The following is a 22,617-nucleotide window of genomic DNA, read 5'->3' as shown; positions in this document are numbered from 1 at the left end:
ACAACAACCCTGCAGTGCCACAGGCTGGGGACAGAGAGGCTGGAGAGCAGCCAGGCAGAAAGGGACCTGGGGCATTGATGGACAGCAGGCTGGACATGAGGCAGCAGTGTGCCCAGGTGGCCAAGAAGGCCAATGGCTCCTGGCCTGGATCAGGAATGGTGTGAGCAGCAGGAGCAGAGCAGTGATTCTGCTCCTGTGCTCGGCACTGGTCGGGCAGCACCTCGAGTGCTGTGTCCAGTTCTGGGCCCCCCAATTTAGGAAGGACATGGAGGGGCTGGAGCGTGTCCAGAGAAGGGAACAAGAGTGGGGAGGGGTCTGGAACACAAACCATGTGAGGAACAACTGAGGGAGCTGGGGGTGTTTATCCTGGAGAAGAGGAGACCTCATCACTCTCCACAGCTCCCGGACAGGAGGGTGCAGCCAGGTGGGGTCTGGCTCTGCTCCCAGGTGACCACAGACAGAAAGAGAGGACACAGCCTTAAGCTGCACCAGGAGAAGTTCAGGTTGGACATCAGCAAAAAATTCTTCACTGAAAGAGGAGTTGGGCACTGGAATTGTCTGCCCAAGGAGGGGCTGGAGTCCATCCCTGGAGGGTTTAACAAAGCCTGGACGGGCACTCAATGCCAGGGTTGGGTCACAGGGAGATGCTGGGTCACAGGTTGGACTTGATCTCAAAGGTCTTTTCCAACCTAATTTATTCTGTGATTCTGTGGGCTGTTTACAATAAAACCTTGCCATGTTCTCCAGCCTTCACCCAGCACACACCCACCCCGGGGCACCATTTTGCAAAGGGCTGTGTCACAGTGTAATTCTGGGACTTATGGCAAGCTTACCTTTGGAGCTGGAACCAAACTCGTGGTTTCTCCAGGTATGTCTGAATTCAGGTAGAATTCAGGTAGAAGGTAGAATTCAGGTAGAATTCAGGTAAAATCCAGGTAGAAGTTCTTCTTTTAGCTCACAAACTATTTTGCCACCCCACAATATTTTAGCAACAGGACAACGAATTTTCAGTTGGTATTAAGAGCAAGTGATTTCCATGGCTGCAAGTATATTCTCCTCTCCCTGTTCCTGAGAATGAACATAGAGGTTTTACATCTGCAAGAGGATTTGTCTTGGAAATTCAGGAACTGGGCTCCTACATCAATCTCCTCAAACAGAGGAGAAGTGAAATGGTGAAAGCCAGCACAGACCAGCAAAATGCAGAGGTTTGATAAAGCTGTAGGAGGTAAAAAGGACTTTTCTTGTATGTGGATAGAAATAGTTGGGGATAACTAGACTCATAATTGTGTGTGGACACAAAAAATGCACATATTGGGTCAGTGCTGTGGAGATCCTTGAGCTGTGACCGTGGGGGTGGGTTTCTGTTTATAAACAGGATATAAACAGAATATAATGATATAAACACAAGGCAGGCAGGGAGCTCAGGGGTGACACCAAGCTGATGTCACAGCCAGTTTGTGTTGATTTACCTTGTCCTGCAACATCCAGGTGAAGCTTGGAGCAGGTTAGAAGTGAGGATCTGGAGCTGGTGGAGAGCAGCGTGACCAGCCTTAAAACTGAGGGTGGGAGAAATATTTGGATGGAGGGGAAATAGTTAATTACTGAATAAATACTAAATAATAATAGTAATTACTAATTACTGAAAAAATTAATTACTGAATGACTTTGGGGGAAGGATGGAAAGGTGACTCTTACCTCAAAATATTTTTTCTGAAGAAAAAAGGATGGATAGGAAAGTGTGCTTTAACTGTTGCTGCCATAAATGTATGAAAAAAATCCCCCCAAAATCCTACATTTCTTGTTTGAAACCCTTTGTAAAAGGGAAAGTAACACTTGCCAAGATATTGATATTTGTTGTAAATGTACCAAATTTTCCAAATTCCTTTAAAATATATTTAGGATTGTTTAATATCTAAATTGAGTGAGTTTATACCTGGAAAGTAATGTTTTTATTTCTTAAAATAGTAGTGATTCTTAAGATAATTTCAACATTATTTTATTCTTCAAGTTAAAAAACAACAACATAGGGAAAGAATTCCTTCTGGAAACCTCTGAGGAAAATAATTTTTTTTTAAATGACCCCCCTGACCCTCTTCAGAAACATTTGAGAGAAATGAGAATCTCAAGTTTATATGGAGCCATCAGCAAGCTAAAGGAGCTGTGAATCAGAGCTCTGAGTTCATGTTGGTGTCTCCAGATTTACCATTATGGTAAATTTACCATAGATTTACCATTATTTACCATGTCTGTGTGCAGCTGCTCCAGATCTTGCTCTGGTCCCACTGGAGGAACGTTCCTAACACATCCTGAAACCTCAGGATTCAGTGGCAGAGTGAGCAATGATCTCCCTGCCCAAATGAAACTGCACACCAAAAAGAGCTCTTTACTCAAAAACTAAATGGCAACTTTATTGGAATCACTCTGGACTAATTCAGGTGGCAAATCCAAGGGAATGGGATGATGGAGGTTTCACTGCACCGTCAGTCCATAGGGACTGATTTGCTGCAGTAACAGTAAATAAATTAATTTTTGAGAGAGGAATCTGACTGGCAGAATAAATAAATGAGGAATAAGATGGAGAATAGAAGTTGTGGTGCAGGTGGCTTTCTGGAAACAGTGGGACAAACATGATTGAGGGGAATATTAAGGAGAGTGTGTTTGGGAGTGCAAAATGCAAAATACTTCATGAAAAGAAAGTCAGTAGGTGGAAAAGTCCCAGGTAAATGGATCTGTGTGTTCATAGAGATAAACAGGATTTCTTTTGGTGGAGTATTTAATTGCTGAAGGCTCCATTCTGTGCTGCTCTGGATATTGTAGAGGCCTGTGCTATTGTGTAGCTCTGGAAGTAATTACAAACTCACATTTGGATCTGGGACAAGACTTCTGGTTTTGCCAGGTACATTTACCCTGATGTTTTTAATAATTTCCAGGCTTGTTAATACACACCAAGACCTGGGGAATGGCAGCTCTCAGGGCACTGCAGCCCACCTCGAGCAAGGGCATTTAGCTCAGGGCAGCTGTCCAGGCTCCCAGGGCTCCTCCTCTGGTTGCCCTCCTGGGATCAGCCCAGACAGAGCTGGTTCTGCTGTGCTGCAGGGTCAGTCAGGTGGATTTGTTCCCTCCTAAAGGGTCTATCCAGCCCACTTCCATTGGCCTCAAGAAAAGCCATGGATTGCACAAGTCAGGTAGAAATGCATTGAGAAGGAAGGATGTTTATAATATTTCCACTGCTGGCCAAGAGCCAGGGATGACCCAGAGCCCAGAAAGCCAAATCCATGCTGGGCTGCATCCCCAGCAGCATTGCCCAGGAGATTGAGGGGTTGGTTGTCCCCCCTGCACTGCTCTGCCCTGGGGAGACCCCAGCTGCAGAGCTGTGCCCACCTCTGGGGTGCCAGGAAGGACAAGGACCTGCTGGAGTGGTTAAAGGAATGCCACAAAATCCCTCAGAGGGATGGAGCAGCTCTCCTGTGGGACAGGCTGAGAGGGATGGGGTCGTCTAGCCTGGACAAAGCTCCAGAGAGACCTTATTTCAGCCTTTCAGTACTTAAAAGTACTCACAGACTTATAAGAAATATGGAGAATAAGTTTTTAAAACAAGCTGTAGTGACAGGACAGAGAGTAATGGTTTTAAACTAAAAGAGAATAGATTGAAACTAAAGGAGAATTTTTTTTAATGTGAGAGTGGTGAAACAGCAGCACAGGTTGCCCAGAGAGGTGGTACATGCCTCATTCATGGACACATTCCAGGTCAGGCTGGATGGGGCTCTGAGCAATCCTAGTTGAAGTTGTCCCTGGTCATTGCAGGAGAGTTGATTTAGATGATCTTTAAAGTTCTCTCCAATCCAAACCACTTTGTGATTTAGAAAATACCCACTTAGGGTGATAATCACCATTTTATCTGGTCTTTGTGTCAGAACACCACCGAGGAGCATTGCACTACAACATTTTTAACATCAGTGTTGGAATGGGGAGTGACTGCTTTTACCTGGCTTAGCTGATGTGTGGACACGACACTGAGTTATCCACAAATATTCCAAGGGAATTCTGCCTGTGCCTGGGGCTTGCAGCTCTGCTGAGCTGCTGCAGGACCGTTTGTGACACTCCAGGCACTGCAGAGCTGGGAGACAGAGTGTGAATTCCCAAAAAATGGAGTTATCAGACTGCCTGTGAGACCCAGACAGAGGCAATGAAAGCTGTGAGGACACAGCTGCAGCCACAGGGTGCTCACAAAGGATTCCTGGGTCTTGTGAGTTATGGGGATGGAGAGGGAAAAAACTGACTTTAGGAAAAAGAACCTTGTTGGTGATCAAAGTACGTGGGAAATGGATTTGTAGGGAATTCTCCAAGCCTGGCAGAAGGCTCACACAGTGGGCATCTGTGTGCAAACCTGGAGATAAGAAATGCTGACTTAGAAATGTCATGGAACAGGACAGACATTGCTGAGAGAGAAATGGAACTAGAAACAAGTTTCAAAGGACGGCCTTGCAAATAACACAAGATACTTTGGAGAAACAGAATTGTGAAAGATGCATTGTAGTAGGACCACGAGGGGTAATTTTAGATGATTGGCTTTAAGGTATTTACAGCATGGTGTGGCGAAATAGGCCAAAAAACACTTATAGTGTATTGAAATTAGGAAATAGTTGGCTTCTGATTGTGATGGTGTGAATTATAACATCTGCATTGTCTCACCCTTCACGTGAGACTGAAAACAGAAGAGAAGTTTTTAAAACACCCCTCAGTTACCCCATCTCTGGGTCAGAAAAAGGCTTTATTTGAAGGTAGTAAATACTGAGGAGAAAAGCTGGGCTGAAAGGTTGTGGCCCCAGCTGCAAGGCTCAGTGATCTGGAATTTGAGGTGATGTTACAGGTGGAAAAGCAGATCATTCCTTGTATTGCCCCAAAATATACAGCACCACACAACTGTAACCAGTGAATGAAAGATCAGTTTTTAAATTTGATCCCTGTGTTTCTGATCCTGATAATTTTCTGGTAGATTTATTTGGTACTTTGATATTAAGTCAGCATGTTTCATCATTGCTCCCTGAAGTCAGCCCCTGCTCTGGGCTGTCTGCTGACCTGGCTGCCAGCATGCATGGCAGAAACCTGCCCACATTTTTGTAGAGGCTGGCACCGGTGTGCCAACCAGGGATACAGCAAACCCACATTTGGAGCTGGGACCCAGCTTGTTGTTACCCCAAGTAAGTTTGAGCTTTCTGTTCCATATTAACACCAGGAATAGTAAATCATTTGTTTATTGGGCAGATGTGATGCCTTTTGCTCTGGTCCTTGAATTAAGAGTCAGACACAGTTAAGGGATAAAAGGGATTTTATCTCAGTATTGAATAAGGATCTTTTAGGTGCAATGATTCACCAAGGTGGAATACTCTGAAATGCACACACACAGTAGATTGTGTATACAATTTTGTAGACCTTACAAATTAGCATAACTGACAAAGATTCCCTAATGAGAAGCTCAAATGAATGGTGTGACATTTCCCCATTCTAATGTATTCCCCCAGATGAGCCTGATCCCAGTTTACAGAATGTGTTCTGGACAGAACCTTGTTTTCCCAAGATAGTGTAGGGTTTTCCATCTGTGAGGCCTTTAGGATGTTTGTTCTCCTGGCCTAACAGAATAGCAGGACTATGCTGAGATATCAGGCTTAAAGAGTTACAAATATAAGAGTACTGAGAATACATAAAAGGTATACAAAAAGAAAAGGAAAAAAAAAAATCATCATGGCATCAGATGGACCAGGGATTTCATGGAAGAATATTCCAATTTCTTTTCAGCTTCCCTTGGCAGAAGCCAGTTAGAGATGATGCCTTGCAGTGCCAGCAGGGCTTGGCTGTGCTGTGGCACTGACCCACAGCAGCTGGTGATGCCCACCCAGCTTTAACAGCCATGGCAGGGTCACTGGAGCTTCTTCTGATAAGGGCTTGGAGACTGGATTTTCTAAGTCTTAGCCTAAGGGAATATGTCCTGATCTTTCTATTTTAAAATCCATAACCATTGTATGATTCTAAGATTTTTTTTTTTCCCCCTGGAAACAAAATGTCTGCTATATAGAATAGAAAACTTGAGCTGGCAATTGAAAACCAGTCTGATTTTGCAAGAAAATAATGGAAAAGCATTTTGTGAAAATGACAGAGGTTCTCAGGACGTTCATGAGCAGCCACTTGAAGTCTTTTTGTTTTGAAATTGTCACCCAGCTGGGTTAATCCATCTCAATCACCTGTCAGAGAGTGGATTAGAGAAGCAGAATTGTTCCTTCTGACCCCCAAAATATTTTCTTAGCATTGTTGAAAGGAGCAGCAGAGGACATCATAGCAGTGTTCTCCTGAGGTTTAGGTGGTGCCTGAGTAGATCTGTACATGAACACAAACAGGGTATTGCTTCCCAATAAGAAAAAACTCAGAAAAAATTCATCTCAATTTTTTCTGAATGTGAACACAAGCTAAAATCCCAGGATTTGTCCTGGTTTGGTACTACAGAACTGTTTATTCCATCTCCTTACATGCTGGGTATCTTTCTTTATTAATTCACTGTTACTTTTGGTTCAGTGGGAAATCTTCCCCTTAAAAGCTTTGTGAGAAGGTTTTGGTGGTTTGACTTCCCCAAGTCTAATTACAGAAAAACAAACACGTTTTTTGGAAGGAGACCAGAATTATGCCTGAACTCTGTCAGTGAAGCAGCATATTGATATTTGCAAGCACTGAATGTGTCCTCAGAGTTCTCTGCCCTTTGGATGACAGGGCTGATGCTGGACTAGGGCATGCTTCTGCTGCCTGGGTGTCTCCAGACAGAGTCTAGGAAGGGTTCCAGTCCTAAATGTGTTCATCTGGTCTTGCTGTAGCCACCTCAGCATCCAGCTGGGAGCAGCACAGATAAAGAACATTTATTTCAGTGAGGAAGGAGATTTTTGAGGCCCTTTCTAGACTTTCCCCATTGAAATAAATTAAAATTTCTTCACCTGGCAGCCAGGCTGTCCTCAGAATTCCTACAATGTGACAGATTTCACAGAGGACATCTGGCAGGTCTTTTGGAACATGCACTGGAGGGCAGACAGAAAACATCATGAAGTGCTTTTTGATCCAGTGGAGTTGCTCCTCTGGGCACAAGATTGGCCTGTGTGGGTGGGCAGGAGGGGTCCAGGTGCTCCTGGGGTGGGCACCAGCTCCAGCCCAACTCCAGCTGTGGAATATCACGTCCCAGGCTGAGGAGTGGTCAGATCACCAAAAATTCACCCCAGTCCCAGTCTGACCAGAGATGCAGATTGCTTTGGAAGGAATGGAGAATTTGATAATTTTCTGCATGGTAGCAGCTGGGAATTAATTCAGGATTTCTGCTACAGCTTGTTTGGAAGGGAAAAAAGAAAGGGCCCAGGTCTCAGTGTGGTGTTGGAACAGGGTTCAGCTCCCCTGAAATCAGCCTTGGCTGTCTCTGTAGATTGGGCAGGAATTGCATTTCAACAGCTCCTGCTCCTCCACCTGGAGGACATCCTTCAGTAAAGATGAAACTGGGCAGCATGGAAAGCTCAGATGATCATTATTTACTTCTCTTCTTTTATTATCTACCTCATTATTTACTCTTTCCTGTAAATAGAGGTGATAAATGTACAGCACCTCCAGCACAGGCACCAGCTCATCAAGCCAGAATAACAGGTCACAGGGCTGTGGTTAAAGTAGATGTTTTTACCAAAATGATTTCAAACCTTCATGGGCAAACAAACCAAGGAACTTACAGGAACTGAACTGCAGCACCAGAATAGAGGCAGCCACCACTCTGAGTAAGAACAGGAAACTAATATTTTGCAGAAGCTTCCTGTGAAAAACAGACTTTATTGTTTCATGTGTTCAAGATCAAAGCACTGCACAGATTGAAAAGGAGAAAAACACCCTAATTTGGAGTGAGGTAGATGTTTATCTCTTCAGAAAGCACAGTACTGGTGATGAGAGAGAAAGAGAGCAGCTTGACAAATTCCTCCTCTTCTCTTTCATTTCCATGTACCCCATGGCAGTGATCTACCCTGGCTCATCTGTATTTTATGCAGGGATTTATCATCAAGATTTTTAGCAGCTCCTGCCTTTCACCCCTAACAAACAATTTTGTATTTGCAAAACACCAACTGGGAATATGGGAGCTGAGGGAGTCCCAGCAGACATCAGGCTGTATTTCTGCAGGGTTCACAAAGAGTTTTATCAGGTTCTTCAAAGCCAGGGCAAAGCTGGAATGGATGAATTACAATTCTGGAGATGGGCCAGAGAATGAACCCTTGGGCTTTGTGGATTTATTTTTTTCCTGAGATGGTACTAATAGAGAAATATGGCTATTTCTCTGAGGTGGCAACAGCTAGGAGCAGAACAGATTAAGAATGTTTATTTCAGTGATAAGGAAGATTTTTAATCATTTTTCCCATGGGAACAAATGAAAATTTCTTCATCTGGGAGCTGAGATGTCTTCAGTGTTTCTACAGTATTTATCAGTGAGGTGTGTGAACAGGGACAAAGCAAAGATTAAACTCAGCTCTCAATCCTACACAGTAGCACTGCATCAGTTTATAAATGTGAGCTGAAGCTCTCCTTGAAATCTGTGAAGGCCAATGGAAAATGCAGCCACAGGGCTGCTGAGAGCCCCAAACCTGCATTGTATTGAAATATTTTATTTATTCATCATGAGAGCATTGCAGTGTCCGGAATATTTTACTGTGAGCCATGAATAAGGATTTAAGAATTCACCTTCTCATAGAACCAGATGAAATGTGTGCTTAGAGGAGAAGTTTATAAAGCTAAACACACAAAAAAGGGTTTAACCACAGGTTGTGTTTTGATATGTGTGGAAAATCCCAGTGTGCATCTCCAGGTGGCTGTATGTAAAACTGCAGGAACTATGATGTGTATTCTGACCTAAATCTTCTTTTCTCCACTTTGCAGAAGTGACTCCATCCCCCTCAGTCTACAGGCTGACCTCCAAAGATGCCCAGGGCCTGGAAATGTGCCTTATCACGGATTTCTCCCCCCAGCAGCTCACTCTGAGCTCTGCTGGGCAGCCCACCTCTGCTGTCGTGGGGGTGGCAGCTGCTGGGAGCAGCGAGGAGGAGTCCAGCTACCTGTCCACCTACTGGGCCAGCAGGGATGAGCTGCGCTGTGCTGCCAGCCACGAGGGCTTTGGAGAGCTGCAGGGAGAGGACCCTGAGAGTGGTAATGGCATTTCTGGGGCTGGGAGCAGGCTTGGAGGTGCTCTGGGTGTGAGCAGGGCTGGGCTGCAGCCTGTTGGAATGTTCCCTCCTTGCCTCTGTTTTTATGTCAGATTAATCCCTTTTCTGACCCAGAAATGGGGCAACTGAGAAAAGTTAAAAAAAGTTTAAAAGCTAAAAGTTAAAAAAAGTTTAAAAGCTTTCATTCCATTTTCAGTCTTATGAGAAGGATGAGACAATACAGATGTTATAATTCACACCATCACAATCAGAAGCTAATTATTTCCTAATTACAATACACTATAAGTGTTTCCTGGCCTATCAGCTTTAGCCACACCACACTGTAAATGCCTTAAAGCCAATCATCTAAAACTACCCCTCCTGGGTCTTATTACAATATGTCTTTCATAGCTCTATTTCTGTAAAGTCTCTAACGTTATTTTTAAGGCCACCTTGAAACGTGTTTTGAGAATTTTCTATAAATTAATTTCCCACACTGTAAGTCTCTGGCAAGCAATAGTTCATTCTCCCAAGAAACAGTGTTACTTACTCTCTCAAAGCTAAATTGGGATTGTTCAGCCTGGAAAAGGGAAACTTTATAAGCATTTCTTGGCCTATCAGCTTTTGCCACCCCATGCTGTAAATGCCTTAAAGCCAGTCATCTAAAATTACCCCTCGTGGGTCCCACTACAATACATCTTTCATAATTCTGTTTCTCCAAAGTATCTAATCTTATTTATAAAACCATCCTTTGAAACTTGTTTCTAGTTCCATTTCTCTCTCAGCAATGTCTGTCCCATTCCATGGCATTTCTAACTCAGCATTTTTCTCTCCAGGTTTGCACACAGATGCACATTGTGTGAGCCTCCTGCCAGGCTTGGAGAATTCCCTACAAATCCATTTCCCACATTTCCCCTCCCTCTTGAATGGAAAAAACTGTTTTGATGGTTTTGTTTATTGTCTTTCCTTCTTTTATTGTCTCTCCTTTTCTTCATTGTCTTTCCTTCCTCCTTGGTGGAAGCAGGATTAAGGGTCAGCAGTCTGGTACAATCATAGCAGAACACATTGTGGGGGGATAGAAAGCTTGAAATGCCTTTGTCCAAAGTGACACTGAAGTTTAATTAGATCATGTTTTATGCTTGCCGTGAAAAAAGAAGAAAATAAAGTGTATGGGAGGGTTTGTTGGCCAGAAATCCTAATTTAGTCCTTCTAAGCAGAGATATCTTTACAGACCTCTGAAGAAGTACATTTTTGTTATTAATGACATTTGTGGTCACTCTCTGCAGGTGCCAGCGCTGTCTGTGTCACAGGGCTGTCCCTACACTTCAGGACAGGTATGTAACACAGCATTTTAGGAGAAAAGTTTGTCCTGCCTAAAGTGAATGTCTTCCTGTCACCATTGAGTCAGAGATGACACAGAGTTCTATCAGAAGGCAAAAGGCAAAAGCCCCATTTATTTTATCCTGTCCCCTTTTATAGCTTAGCTTGCTACAGGTGGACCTGATTGGTCATTTAATCAATACTGTGGAAACCCAGGGCACTGGGGATATTTCTCTGTCTGCTCTGGGGTGCCCTGACCCCCACGGGAGCACTGACTCTGACCCTCATTGATGGAGAAAGTTTCCTAAACTTCAGAATAGACTGGAATCTTCAGAGAGAGAGAAGCCAGATAAACTTCCCCAGGAATTGTTCTGGGCACTTCTGAGAAGGTTAAGAGAAAGAATTAAAACGATCTTGCAGCTGGTGTTTTGAAGAGTTGTTTTCTCATAAGATGTTTACCAAAGGGTGTCTCCTTAATTAGCCAGTGGTGTTGATTAAATGACCAGTCAGGTCCAGCTGTATCAGAATGGTGTATAAAAAAAGGGTTTCTAATGAAGAATGTATAAAAGAATGGGTTTCTGGTGAAGAATATATAAAAGGGTGGGTTTCTAATGAAGAATATAAAAAGAAAGGATTTCTCATGAAGAATGTATAAAAGAAGGAATTTCTAATGAAGAATGTATAAAACTAGGGGTTTCTAATAAAGAATGTATAAAATAATGGGTTTCTAATGAAGAAAGTATAAAAGAAGGGGTTTTAAGTAAAGAATATATAAAATAATGGGTTTCTAATGAAGAATATATAAAATAATGGGTTTCTAATAAACTCAGATTCAGCCTGGAGTCTGGGTGTTGCTGACCCCGTTGCTGACCCAAAGGTGACAGGGCTGCACCTCAGCCACTCTGCCCCAGCTCCCTGGGGAGGGGTCAGGGCAGGGATCTGCTGCTCTGCCACTTCAAAGAGCAGAGCTGGTGCCTGCCCTGCTCACAGAGCAGCTGTGCTCTTGCAAATATTTCCAAAACACCATTTCAGGAAAATGCTCATCAGTAAACACAGTCAGCCTTTCAGCTCTCTGAAGGGTTCTCAGTATTAAACTTACAGTGAGTTTTTGCTGACAGCTCCCTCCTTCTCCACTCTAGATCAACATATTTTCAAATACTAATGGCTTTGTAAGTTCAGATTAATATAAAATTCAAATAAAATTGTATTCTATGATTAAAATAAAAACTGCTTTCATCCTGCCCATCTTCAAAAAAATCTAGAGCGAGGAAGGAGGGCTGCCTCCAGCATCCTGGGTTCACAGTGCACAGTATTTAAAACCAGTTAGGTGGCTGGCAGACTGGCATCTTGGATAATTAAGTGGTTATTGATTGGAAGAAATTAAAGTCTCTGAGTCCTAAACCCAGTCTCATTTCCTGCCCTGCCAGCTGACTCCATGACACAATGGAGCAACTTTGTTAAAAAGAGCTTTTATGTCTGGCACACGAGGATGTCTCAGTGCTTTTTTTAACTCTTCATTTTCTGGGGTTTTTTTTCCAGATGAACACTTGAACACCCTGTCCTTGTCACAGCTGGGCCTCAAAATCATTTTAATGAAAGGAATAATTTTTAATGTGCTGATGACAGTGCTTATGTGGAAGAAAAAAAAGGTGAGGATGCTTGGGGCAGGGGTCAGAAAACATCTGGATTGGTTCTTCAGCTCTGAATGCTCCTTCTCTCTGGAACAGCTGTTTGTGCAGCTAAAATCTATCCAGTCTATGTGGACTTCTTTTGTCTGCCAGCAGTAAAATCCCTCCATTCCCCTGGCCATTCCATTTTCACCCACCCTTCAAGTGCTCTTCCTGGTCCATAAGAAATTATTTTCCTTTCATGACATTTGTCCCTTTTATTTGTACATCCATCCCTTCCCTTGCCTGCATTCATCCATCAGGTTTCTCCCCTCACCTGTCTCCAGCTGGGAAAGTTTGATGTTACTGACTTTAATACAAATCCTAATATATCAGCTTTTCCCAGTGTCTGTTTCTTCTTTTTCCCTTGCCTGGACACTCCAGCTCTACAATCGTGCAGCTGTAACCCAAATAATGATTGAACACACCTTTGTTTTTCTTACAGGACTGAGTAACCAGGTGGAGCAGTCCTGAAGTGCCAAACTCATCTGCTTTGAGAGAGCATCTTAAGCAGGAGGGAGCCCAGGGATATTCCTTGTGCAAGGACATCCCTTGCTGCTCTTACATACCACACCAGCCATTGTATTCTGAATTGCTTTATTTGCATTGCTATAAAACCACTCAAAATTAAACACTTCCAGTGTTGTGCCCTCCAGATGTCTGGGTTATTCAGCACACTGTACCTCTTTTGCATGAAGCACACTTGGCTCTAATTATACATTGCCAAGGTGTTACTTCCATTAAAATGTTGACTTCTGCCTGGAGCAGTGCTGTGTGTTAAGAACTGCAAGCTAAATATCTGAATGGGAATTTTTCCTGTTTTGGTAGCTTTAGGGTTTTCATATCTCAGGGTACACCCCCAGAAACCTTTTCAGGTGCAAATGAAGCACTTTGAAAAGCAAAGGGAGACTGGCTCAGGATGCATTGTCCTGCCACCTTTTGCTAGATCAGAGCAAGATATCCCGTTTTTTCCCTAAAGGATGAGCTGCAGGTCTCAAATTCAGTGAAATTGTCACTTCAATGTCACAGAAAAAAAGATTAAAAAGGATTTTTTTAAAGTCTATCTGACCATAACACCTTCTTAATTTAAACCAGTTCAAGATTTGGCTTTGTATTTAGTAAAAATACAAACCACTTTTGTTCTTTTTGTTTACTTCTAACAACCTGAGATCTCACAAGTTCTTTTTGTACCAATTGCATAAACATGTACTGAAATATTTACCTGTCCATGTGTGCCCACCTTGGAACTGTGCTTGCCTGTGGCACCTGCATGCTGCTAATTCATGAACTGTACTGGCACCCACGAGATGTCTTGGCATTTCTTTAGGCTGTTAACAAACAATTCTTACAAAAAAATGAGAAGCTTGTTTGTCTTTTTTTTATTTTTTGTTTGAGGCATTGCTTCGCCCTTCCAGCTGAGCTTTGGGGTGCAGGAGGGAAGGGATTTACCAGGGAGGGTGGGAACAAAGCCCTTCTGCAGAACATCTCTGTGGGGACAGAGGGACAGAGAGCAGGGGAACCCCTCTGCCCCAGGGGCAGGCTGGGCTGGCTGGGGACAACAAAATCATGGCTTGGCCACACTCAGGGACTGGTCACAGCTCCCTGGAGGCAGATTGATGCTGCTGTGGGGTGCACAGGACCCTGAGGTGTGCTGTCCCCTGGGTGTAACCTGCTCTGCACTGATGGCACCAATGGGCTCCCTTGGCCTCCAGGTTCTGTCTGTCCCTGGCTAGTCTGCAAGGGAAATGTTCTCCTTTTGTGACATCAATTTCTCCAACATCTTCTGATGCCTTTCTGGGACTACCTAAAAACAGAGGCCAGACAAAATCAAGGGAATAAAAATAAATATTGAAGGGCCTTCAGGTACATATTGGGCAGACAAAGCCTCCCCAGGGGCTACACCCAAAAATGGACCATGGGCCACGGATTTTTATATTTTTATAAGTTTGGTCCATTTGCATTTTGGGGGTTAATCTTCCAATTACAGCTTCAGGTAATGAAGTAATTTACCCCCAGTTTGCTCTCCCCAACTCACTTTTGTTCACATCTCTCGGGGCCTGAGGTGTCCTGGATTCCCAGGCCTGGAGAGGAGCTGTTTTGTCTGCCCAGAAAGGGGAAAGCAGCAGCTCACACTGTGTGTGGAGTTTAGAGTTATACAGGAAAGAATTGCAGGATTACAAACAGATGAAAAATACCAAAGCTAAAATCCTAAGGTCTCGACAAAACAAAGCAACACACTCAATTTTCAGAAGGCTTCAAACTGTTTTTATTATGACATGCATGCTTTTTATACATTCTTACAAAACTCATAGGTTTACATTTTACTCGTTGGTCACCAAAGTGCTCATTGGAATAGATAGTTGAAGTTTCTCTTATTTATCCTCCTTTCTTTCTTGGTTTCTATGTCAATGACCTTGGTAGAAAATTCTTTGAGGGGTAAACATGGATCCTCTTCTCAAACGTCTCTCTGGCTCACAGAAGTCGCTGTGCCACACTCTTCCCCACTAAGGCATCAGCAGAGGTTCCTCTGTGGGGGAGAAATGAGAAGTGTGCTCTGACAGAAACCCACTGTCCCTGCAAAGCTTGAACCTTGCCTGTGCAAGTCCCCAGAGTGGCAGGAAAAACCTCTCTGGACAGTGGGGGTGGCTGTCCCTCACCCAGCTGGCACAGCCTGCACAAGGAGCTGTTTTTGGAAAGGGTCACCATTCAAGCATTTTAGCCAAAATCCCTGGTGCTCTCTGTGGCAGGGCCATGCCAGGATCTGACCCCCCTCTGCTGAGCAGCACACACAGCCTCCCTGGCTCCTGCTGGGTCCTGCAGGTCCCTGAGGAGCTGACCTGGCACAGGGGGACAGAGCTGCTGACCCCTCCTGACACAGAACAACTTTAAACCTTCCCTGGGGATTGCCCTGATTATTTTACAGTGCAGATTCAGCGATTTGTTCTTGTCTCTCCCTTGGCACAGGCATCATTCTCATCTCTCCAGCTGGAGGAAGTGCTGGATTCCAGGCAGCTCTTGGAGCCTGCATCCCACTCATTATGAAATCTGCCGTGTCACTGGGAAACAGCCTGCAGAAGCTGCCTAAACCATATTTGAATTATATAACAAGTCATAAGTCATTGCATTTCACAGATTTCCAACCAATTAACCTCATCCCAGAAACTTTCAGGGATGTGAAAGAAAACTTTCCATACTCATCTACCTTTAGCATCACTTTTTAAAATTAATAACCATCGTAAATTTTTTTATGTTGCACTTCAAACTCACTTCCAGATGAAAGGGCAGGAGTTAAGGACTGTGCTGCTTCTGTTGCCACACCTGAGTCCTTCTTCTTCCAGGTTAAACTGATTCCAGGGACAGGATTTGCCAAGTGGGAGATGAGTTAAATATTTTTACTAAAATGGCTCCTGGCATGTGACCTGCAAAGCCGTGAATTTGCAAGGTCTGCTTCAAAGATGTGAAAAATGCATATTTTATGATTAGCTTTTCCCAAATATGAAAATGAATATTATATGTGTTATGTTAGAATGTTATAATGTATTAATTTTCTTAAAGTAGTATGTTAAATATAGTTTTAGGTTATAACATAATGTTAAAATAGAAACTGTGCTATGTAAGATACTTTTTTAAAAGAGGAATTAGGTACTCACACCAAGATAGCAGCCACAGGACACCTAAATCTTTCAGAGAAAAAGAATTTATTGCCCCATTATCAGAATAAACGAACTTCTTCCTGCCTCCTCAGCCCTGAAGAACTGCCAGGATTCAGAGGAAGAAGTTGACACTGACCAGACAGAATCCTTTGTTTGAATGGAATTTATTCATCATGTATGAGGTACATGAATATCCAACAGGCTGTTGCTTTTAAGGGTTAATCTCTGTTAACTTGGGTCCTTTTTTGGGCTTATTTTGCCCAGAAAGAGGTACCCAGACTGTCTGTAACTCTCTGTTTTTATTGTCTTGTATTGTCCTAATTCTAATTGTCCAAATTTTTATTACTCTAATTATGTTGCTATTTTTATAACCATTTTATTACTATTAGACTTTTAAAAATTTAAAAACAAGTGATTGGTGTTTTTCACAAAAGCCACTTTCAGATATCAGGCTGCCAATCTCCCACCACCACAACGTGCCCACCCCCCCCACTTCCCTGCATTTTGTTGTTTATTTCGAGCTACAAAAACCACAGAGCAAAGCGAAGCCAGGAAATAACCCAGCAGGACAGGAGGTGCAAAGGGGCTGGTGCAGCTGGGGCAGGAAGAGGCCACAGCACAAGTTCCATGACGCCACAGTCGAGATCTGGGTCACCACTGGTGCCCGCCTGCAGCCCACCACAAAAACCACTTCCTCTGGAAAGTGCAGCACGAAGGGGGATCGGTGGCACGTGGCAGGGAGGGGAGAGGCTGTGGAAAAGAACAGCAGACGTTAGACCACAAGCCAAGGTGGAATGAGGGTAAGGTGTGCTCCCCTCGCCGCAGCCTGCGCTTGGGGAGCTGTTTTGGGTGCAGCAGGAAGGACTGAGCTATGAATAGAGTGGGCAGGGAAAGGAGGGCAGAAATGCATTGTAAAGCGTGGTGGGGATGATACCTCAGGGTTTAGCTTTTCTGTTTTTCAGTGGTACTTCTTATTAAAAGGTGAAATAACAAAGCTCTTTACAGAGAAAACCTGAGCCAGAGGCAAGAGGCTCTTGCTCCTGGTAAATCACCCCACAAAAGCAATTAGTTCATTTTTTTTCTCTTCTTTTTCTAGTGAATTGCTTAGGTGGGACTTTTTGGCTTCTGTCCAGTTGGGCATCCTTAACTTTGAGGTGAAGTCCCCAAGATCCTATGAGGTGTCTTTTTACCCAATTGAGGAGAGAAACTTGTGGGCTTTTTTCCTTTTTAAGGAGACAAAGGATAATTTGGTCACTCCATCCACAAGGGACACATGCCTATACAGGAGGGGATAAAAGGTTGGGCTAAAGAACAAGAAAGGTCAATGCTTGAAGCCCCCTGAAGTGCTGTGGTGTTACTCTGCTTGGGCTGAAGCTTTCTGATGCTGTATGCTGATACTCTGTGTATTGTGGCTATCTCAACTGTGACAAGTCCCTGCCTGCTCTCCCAGCCCTGCTGCCATTGCAAACAACTCCAGGAGTGCTGGTACGAGTTCTTTGTCCCTGACACAGAGTCAGACCCATCGTCCAGGATAGTGAAAACCCTGACCCCTCACAGACAGTGTCAGGCAAGAGATTTGGGAGCCCCAGGTTTCAGGCTTTTACAGGTTTAATTGCTGCAGCACAGCTGGAAATGTTAAAAAGGTGATAAAGAGGAGTCAAAATAGAATTCTGAGAGGTTCTGAAGCCATCAGAGAACCAAAGTTCCATCTCCTCAGAGCAGCACACAAACGTTTCCATGCCATGGCATCTCAAGGCTCTCAGGGTTTTACCTCCCCAGTGCTTCAGCTGCAGAGAAAACCAGACAAGCACGAAGCAGCACCAGCGTGAGCACATAACCTCATGAAGGCTCTAGAGAGGCCTGAAGAGATTCCATCAGTGGACAAAGCTCCAGGGCATGAGGTTCAAGTGCTGCTCCTGCACTGGGCTCACAGCTCCAGGCTGGGGAGGAGTGGCTCAATGTGCAGCAGGAGGGACCCGGCAGTGCTGGCTCCAGCTGTGAGCCAACAGTGAGCCCAAGCGGCCAAGGAGGCCAACAGCAGCCCGGCTGCTGTCCAGAGTGGAGCGGGGATCACCCCTGCACTCCTGCTGGTGAGGCTGCACCTCGAGTGCTGCTTTCAGCTCTGGACCCCTCACTTTAAAAAGGACTCTGAGGGGATGGAGTGTGTCCAGTGGAGGGTGGCTCAGAGGGGCTCACATACCACCTGTAGCAAGGTGGGGTCGGTCTCTTGTGCTGTGCCTGCAGTGAGAGCACCGGGGAATGGCCTTGAGCTGAGACAGGAGAGGTTCAGATCAGAGCAGGGTGCTCAGGCCTTGGAAGGGCTGCCCAGGGAGGTGCCCCACCACCCCTGGGGCGTGGCTGCATTTCGCTTCCCAGAGAAAAGCAAGGCAAAACTTCCCAAGAATATTTCCTGGGAATCGCAAGGAAACTCAGAGAAAGAATAAACAATTCTTATCTCATTTGCTGCTCCTGTTGAACTCACGTGGAATATGTCCTGGAGATTGTTTACCCAAGAGGATGGCTTGACTGGATTCTGGTGATAGTGTTTTGGTTCATTGACCACTTGGCTCCACGTGTGTGTGTTGGGACTGTTGGGGGACAGTCACAAGTTTTGAGTAGTGAGTTAGAAGAAAGTATGATGTAGTATAGTTATAGTATAGTGTAATAAAATATAATTTTAATAAAGTGAGTCTTCAGCATTCTAAAGCCTTGGAGTCAGATGCCAATCATTCCCAGAGCTGGGGTTGTCTGATTTTACCATACTGGGCTGCTCAGGAGGTGCCAGGATCTGGTGCTGGGTGATGAGGTTTGGTTACAGAGGCAGTGCTGGTGCATGGCTGGACTGGACAATCCTCCAGCCCTGACTGCGTGATCCTGAGGGGGCAGCTCCTCCCTGGCCCAGAGCAGCTGCAGTGGCACTCCGAAGCCCTGCCAGCTGGGCAGTCCATGCCAACATCCCTGTGTTTGTCAGCACATCAGAGTGCAGGCACACTGACACCACGGATCACCCACAGGCCTCAGTCAGCCTCCAAGTGCAGCTGGGACATCCAGGTGTGCTCCTCATGTCTCTGAGGGATGTGGGAGGCTCTGCAGGACCTGGTACACCTGAGGAGGTGCTGGAGGACACTTCCCTCCCTTTGTACCACTAACCACAGCCTCAGCTGAAATCTTCCACAGCTTTGAAGCCCAGGGGCACGTTGGCAACACTCTGGGAGATCAAAAGGCAGGAAAGAGGGAGATGAAAAGGGTGGATGACAACTGAGTTTCCATGATCACTTGTTTCCTGCTTCCCTCCAAAAGTGGGGCACAGGAAAAAAAGCCTGCTGGGTAGAAAGGGAGAGAGGTCAAACCAGGGAGAGAGGTAAAACCAGGGAGTCATGCCTGAGAGGGAACCTGCAGGAGAAGCTCTGTGTGTGTCCCCAGTATGGAAAAGACTGCAGTGTCATAAAGGGTTTTATTGATGGAAAGGATCACAGTTACACAGTGAGGCTGCAGACCCCTCCACAGGACACTCTGAGAGGGGGAAATCTTGAGCCCTGTGTCCCCTTCCTCCACAAAGGAAGAAGATGAGAGTGTGCTGGGCACTTCCCCATGCCAGGCTTTGCCATCAGGAGCAGTTCAAGACCTGGAAAGAGAGCAGGCAACATCAGCAATGTTACTGCAGAGCAGAGGGGACAGAGCTCCCCCAAGCCCCAGTGACCCTGTGGCACCTTGCAAGAGTAACCGCAGGACATGTCCCCACTCCCCAACAGCCAAGTGTCCCTGTCCCCAGCTGCAAAGAAACTCCAGACCTGAACCCCAGCCACGCCTCAGCCTCACAGAGCCCAGGACTTGGAGCTCCCAAAGCTTCTCCTGCAAAGAATGGGGAATCTCTCTCATAAGAGAGGAATGTGGGTAGGTTTCTCTAGCAGTCCTAGTTAATATCTTTAATTATAAAAGGCAAAAAAAGACAGGCTCAAAACCGGAAAGGCATAAATCCTCACTCTGTGCCAACCCAGAGGACAACAGCTCAGCTGTGCTTGGCCAGGACAAGCTCAGGGGACTCCTGCATTTATTCTCATTCTAGTTCCCCCCAAAAGCACTGCAGGCCTGGGTTGCCCCTTTTGTGACCCCAGAGATCAGTACCTGTCAGCCTCTCCCAGGCTCAGCCAACGAAATTGATGACGACGAGATGGAGAATGGTGTTGGCAAAGAGGAAATCAGCAAAGGCCCGCTCTGGGGAAATGCCCTGGAACTCGCCCTTGTTCTGGGGGTTGATCTGGATCCGGAGGCAAACTGCACAGCAGAGAGACAAGGAGCCAACAGTTAGCACAGGAGGAAATAACTGGGGAAAACAAAGCCTTCCTGGAACAACCCAGCCCAGGATGGGTCACTGTTCCCTCAGGGAGAAGTTACTCCATTGTTCCCAGAGAGGAGCAGGACGCTGCCAGGGAATTTGGATGGGGCTGCCACGGAGTCAGTGCTCCCACAACAGCACACACACCACAGGGTGCCCAGTCCTGAGGGGAACAGGCTCAGAGCAGGACTGGGCTCACACAGAAATGTGGATATTCCTCTGTTGGGTGTGTTAGAAACACAGAATGATTTGGGCTGGAAGGGACCTTAGAGATCGTCTCATTCCAATCCCAGGGACACCTTCCACTATCCCAGGGTGCTCCAAGCCCCATCTAACCTCACCTTGGACACCTCCAGGAACTAGAGCAGTCTGGGCACCCTGGGCCAGGGCCTCCCCCCCCTCAGAGGGAACAATTCCTTCCAATATCCCACTATCCCACCCATCCCTGCGCTCAGGCAGTGGGAAGCCATTCCCCTTGTCCTGTCACTCCAGCCCTTGTCCAAAATCCCTCTCCTGTTTTGAAGCCCCTTTAGACGCTGGAAGAGGCTCTCAGGTCTCACTGCAGCCTTCTCCTCTCCTGAACACCCCCAGCTCTCACAGCCATGAGGAGGGCTGACAGAAACAGAGCGCCTTTGGGGTATTCTGGGGAGCAGCACCGTGCACGTGTCCCTGCGGCACTCTCGGTCCCAGCGAGCTGCAGGGACAGCCGGGGGCACGAGGCTCCGGGCCGGCCCCGCAGCTGCAGAGCAGGGGAGCGGAACGGGGAGCTCGGGAACGGCTGGGGGTGCTGAGGAACAGAGAGTTCAGGAAAGGCTGGAGGTGCTGAGGGGCCCGGGGCTGCCCGGCTGAGGGGGAGAGGATCAGAGAGCTCAGGAAAGGCTGGAGGTGCTGAGGGCGCGGGGCTGCCCGGCTGCGGGGACAGCTCCGAGCACTGCTGATCCCTAAGGTTCCCCGCCACTCCCGGAGGCTCAGGGTGAGCCCGACCCGCGCCACGGCCGTGAGGGGCCGGCACTGACCGCCCAGGATGAAGCTGCCGACGGCCGAGATGAAGCCGCTGAGGAAGGAGTTGAAGGGGAAGGTGCCGACGCCGAGGCAGTATCCGAACTGCAGGGCTCCCGTGAGCAGCACGTAGAGCAGGAAGGCGTCCAGCGCCTTGAGGCGCCCGGCGGTGCCGCCGCCGTACTCGGACAGGAAGCGCCGCGCCACGGCCCGCACCGAGCCCGCCATTGCCGCCGCCGCACTGCGCATGCGCCGCGCCGCCGTCCCGCACCGCGCGGGCGCGCACTGACGTGGCGGTGAGTGATAGGGGAAACTGCGCATGCGCCGATGGATCCGCGGAGTCCGCGCCCCTGTGCTTGCCAAGAGCCAATAAGAACGCAGAGTTGGCTGTTGCTGGGCAGATTAGAGAGTTGTTCCTTCCAAAAGCCAATCAGAGCCCTGCGCCGCTGCTGGGGGCGGGGCTTTGCCTGAGGGGGCTCGGCTGAGGGAGTGTTGGCGGTTCCTGGCTGAAAGACTGTCTGGGGGTTTGTGGATGAAGCAGTGTCCAAGGGGTTCCTGGCTGAAGGAGTGTCTAGGGTTTGTGGCCCAAAAAGTAAGCCATTCCCCTTGTCCTGTCACTGTGTGGGAATCCTGGCTGAAGGAGTGTCCGGGGGTTTGTGAGAGTGTCTAGGGTTTGTGGCCCAAAAAGTGTCCAAGGGTTCTGGCTGAAGGAGTGTGTGGGAATCCTGGCTGAAGGAGTGTCCGGGGGTTTGTGACCGAAGGAGTGTCCAGGGGCATTCCTGGCCGAAGGAATGTTCAGGGGGTTTGTGACCGAAGCAGTGTCCAGGGGGATTCCTGGCCGAAGGAGTGTCCAGGGGCATTCCTGGCCGAAGGAATGTTCAGGGGGTTTGTGACCCAAGCAGTGTCCAGGGGCATTCCTGGCAGAAGGAGCATCCAGAATGTACCACAAAGGTGGTGGACAACAGACCTGCGTCGCCCTACTTGGAGCTGGGCAAAGGCAAACCACTGCTTTCCCTTTTTTATTGTTTTTATCCTCAAAAACGATTATGGTTTTAACCTCATGGAGCCTAACTGAGCAAAACAGTGGAGAGCAATCCAACTCTGCTGCTTTTCAGTTTCTGAAGGGGGGAACGACTTTTCAATGAGCCAAAGCAGAACTTTTCTCTATATTGTATTTAAATCATCCCAGCCTTCCCACCTCTCCAAAGAGAGGGATGCTCTCACTGTGGCAGTGGATGCTCCCACACACACTCTGCAATGAGGGAAGGGCATTTTCCTCTCATGGAATCACAGCTTGGAAGGATGTTACCCTCACCCTCTGCAGCCCAGTTCCTTGCTAGCAGAGCCTTTGGGGTGGGTTAGAGTGAGATGACTCTGAATGATGGGTGTTTGTAGATATACACTTGTAGGTTTATTGTAGGACACTTTGGTTGCCCACAAAA

At 46.5% G+C, this 22,617-nt stretch overlaps 2 protein-coding genes across 2 annotated transcripts; one reads left to right on the top strand and one right to left on the bottom strand.

Annotated features, from left to right (window-relative positions):
• Positions 1–804: 804 nt before the first annotated feature.
• LOC121347562 (M1-specific T cell receptor alpha chain-like) lies at positions 805–13,546 on the top strand (the record flags this gene model as incomplete). Its single annotated transcript, XM_041426277.1, has 5 exons — positions 805–868; positions 8,938–9,204; positions 10,487–10,534; positions 12,060–12,169; positions 12,633–13,546. Coding segments are annotated over 5 exons (495 nt in total), but the record flags the coding sequence as incomplete, so codon positions are not given.
• Positions 13,547–19,280: 5,734 nt separating this feature from the next.
• DAD1 (defender against cell death 1) lies at positions 19,281–21,436 on the bottom strand. The gene is made up of 3 exons (XM_041426445.1): positions 21,193–21,436; positions 19,966–20,115; positions 19,281–19,465 (listed from the first exon to the last, which is right to left on the bottom strand). The coding sequence occupies exons 1-2, from the start codon at positions 21,422–21,424 to the stop codon at positions 19,985–19,987; spliced, it is 363 nt and encodes a 120-aa protein (XP_041282379.1). The 5' UTR covers positions 21,425–21,436; the 3' UTR covers positions 19,281–19,465; positions 19,966–19,984.
• Between the last annotated feature and the right edge of the window lie 1,181 nt (positions 21,437–22,617).

Source organism: Onychostruthus taczanowskii, unplaced genomic scaffold (genome assembly GCF_017590055.1).
Source record: "Onychostruthus taczanowskii isolate IOZ18803 unplaced genomic scaffold, ASM1759005v1 scaffold91, whole genome shotgun sequence".
NCBI classification, from domain to species: Eukaryota; Metazoa; Chordata; class Aves; order Passeriformes; family Passeridae; genus Onychostruthus; species Onychostruthus taczanowskii.
The sequence above is the reverse complement of the archived record's forward strand: the minus strand, read 5'-3'. Positions and strand labels throughout refer to the sequence as shown.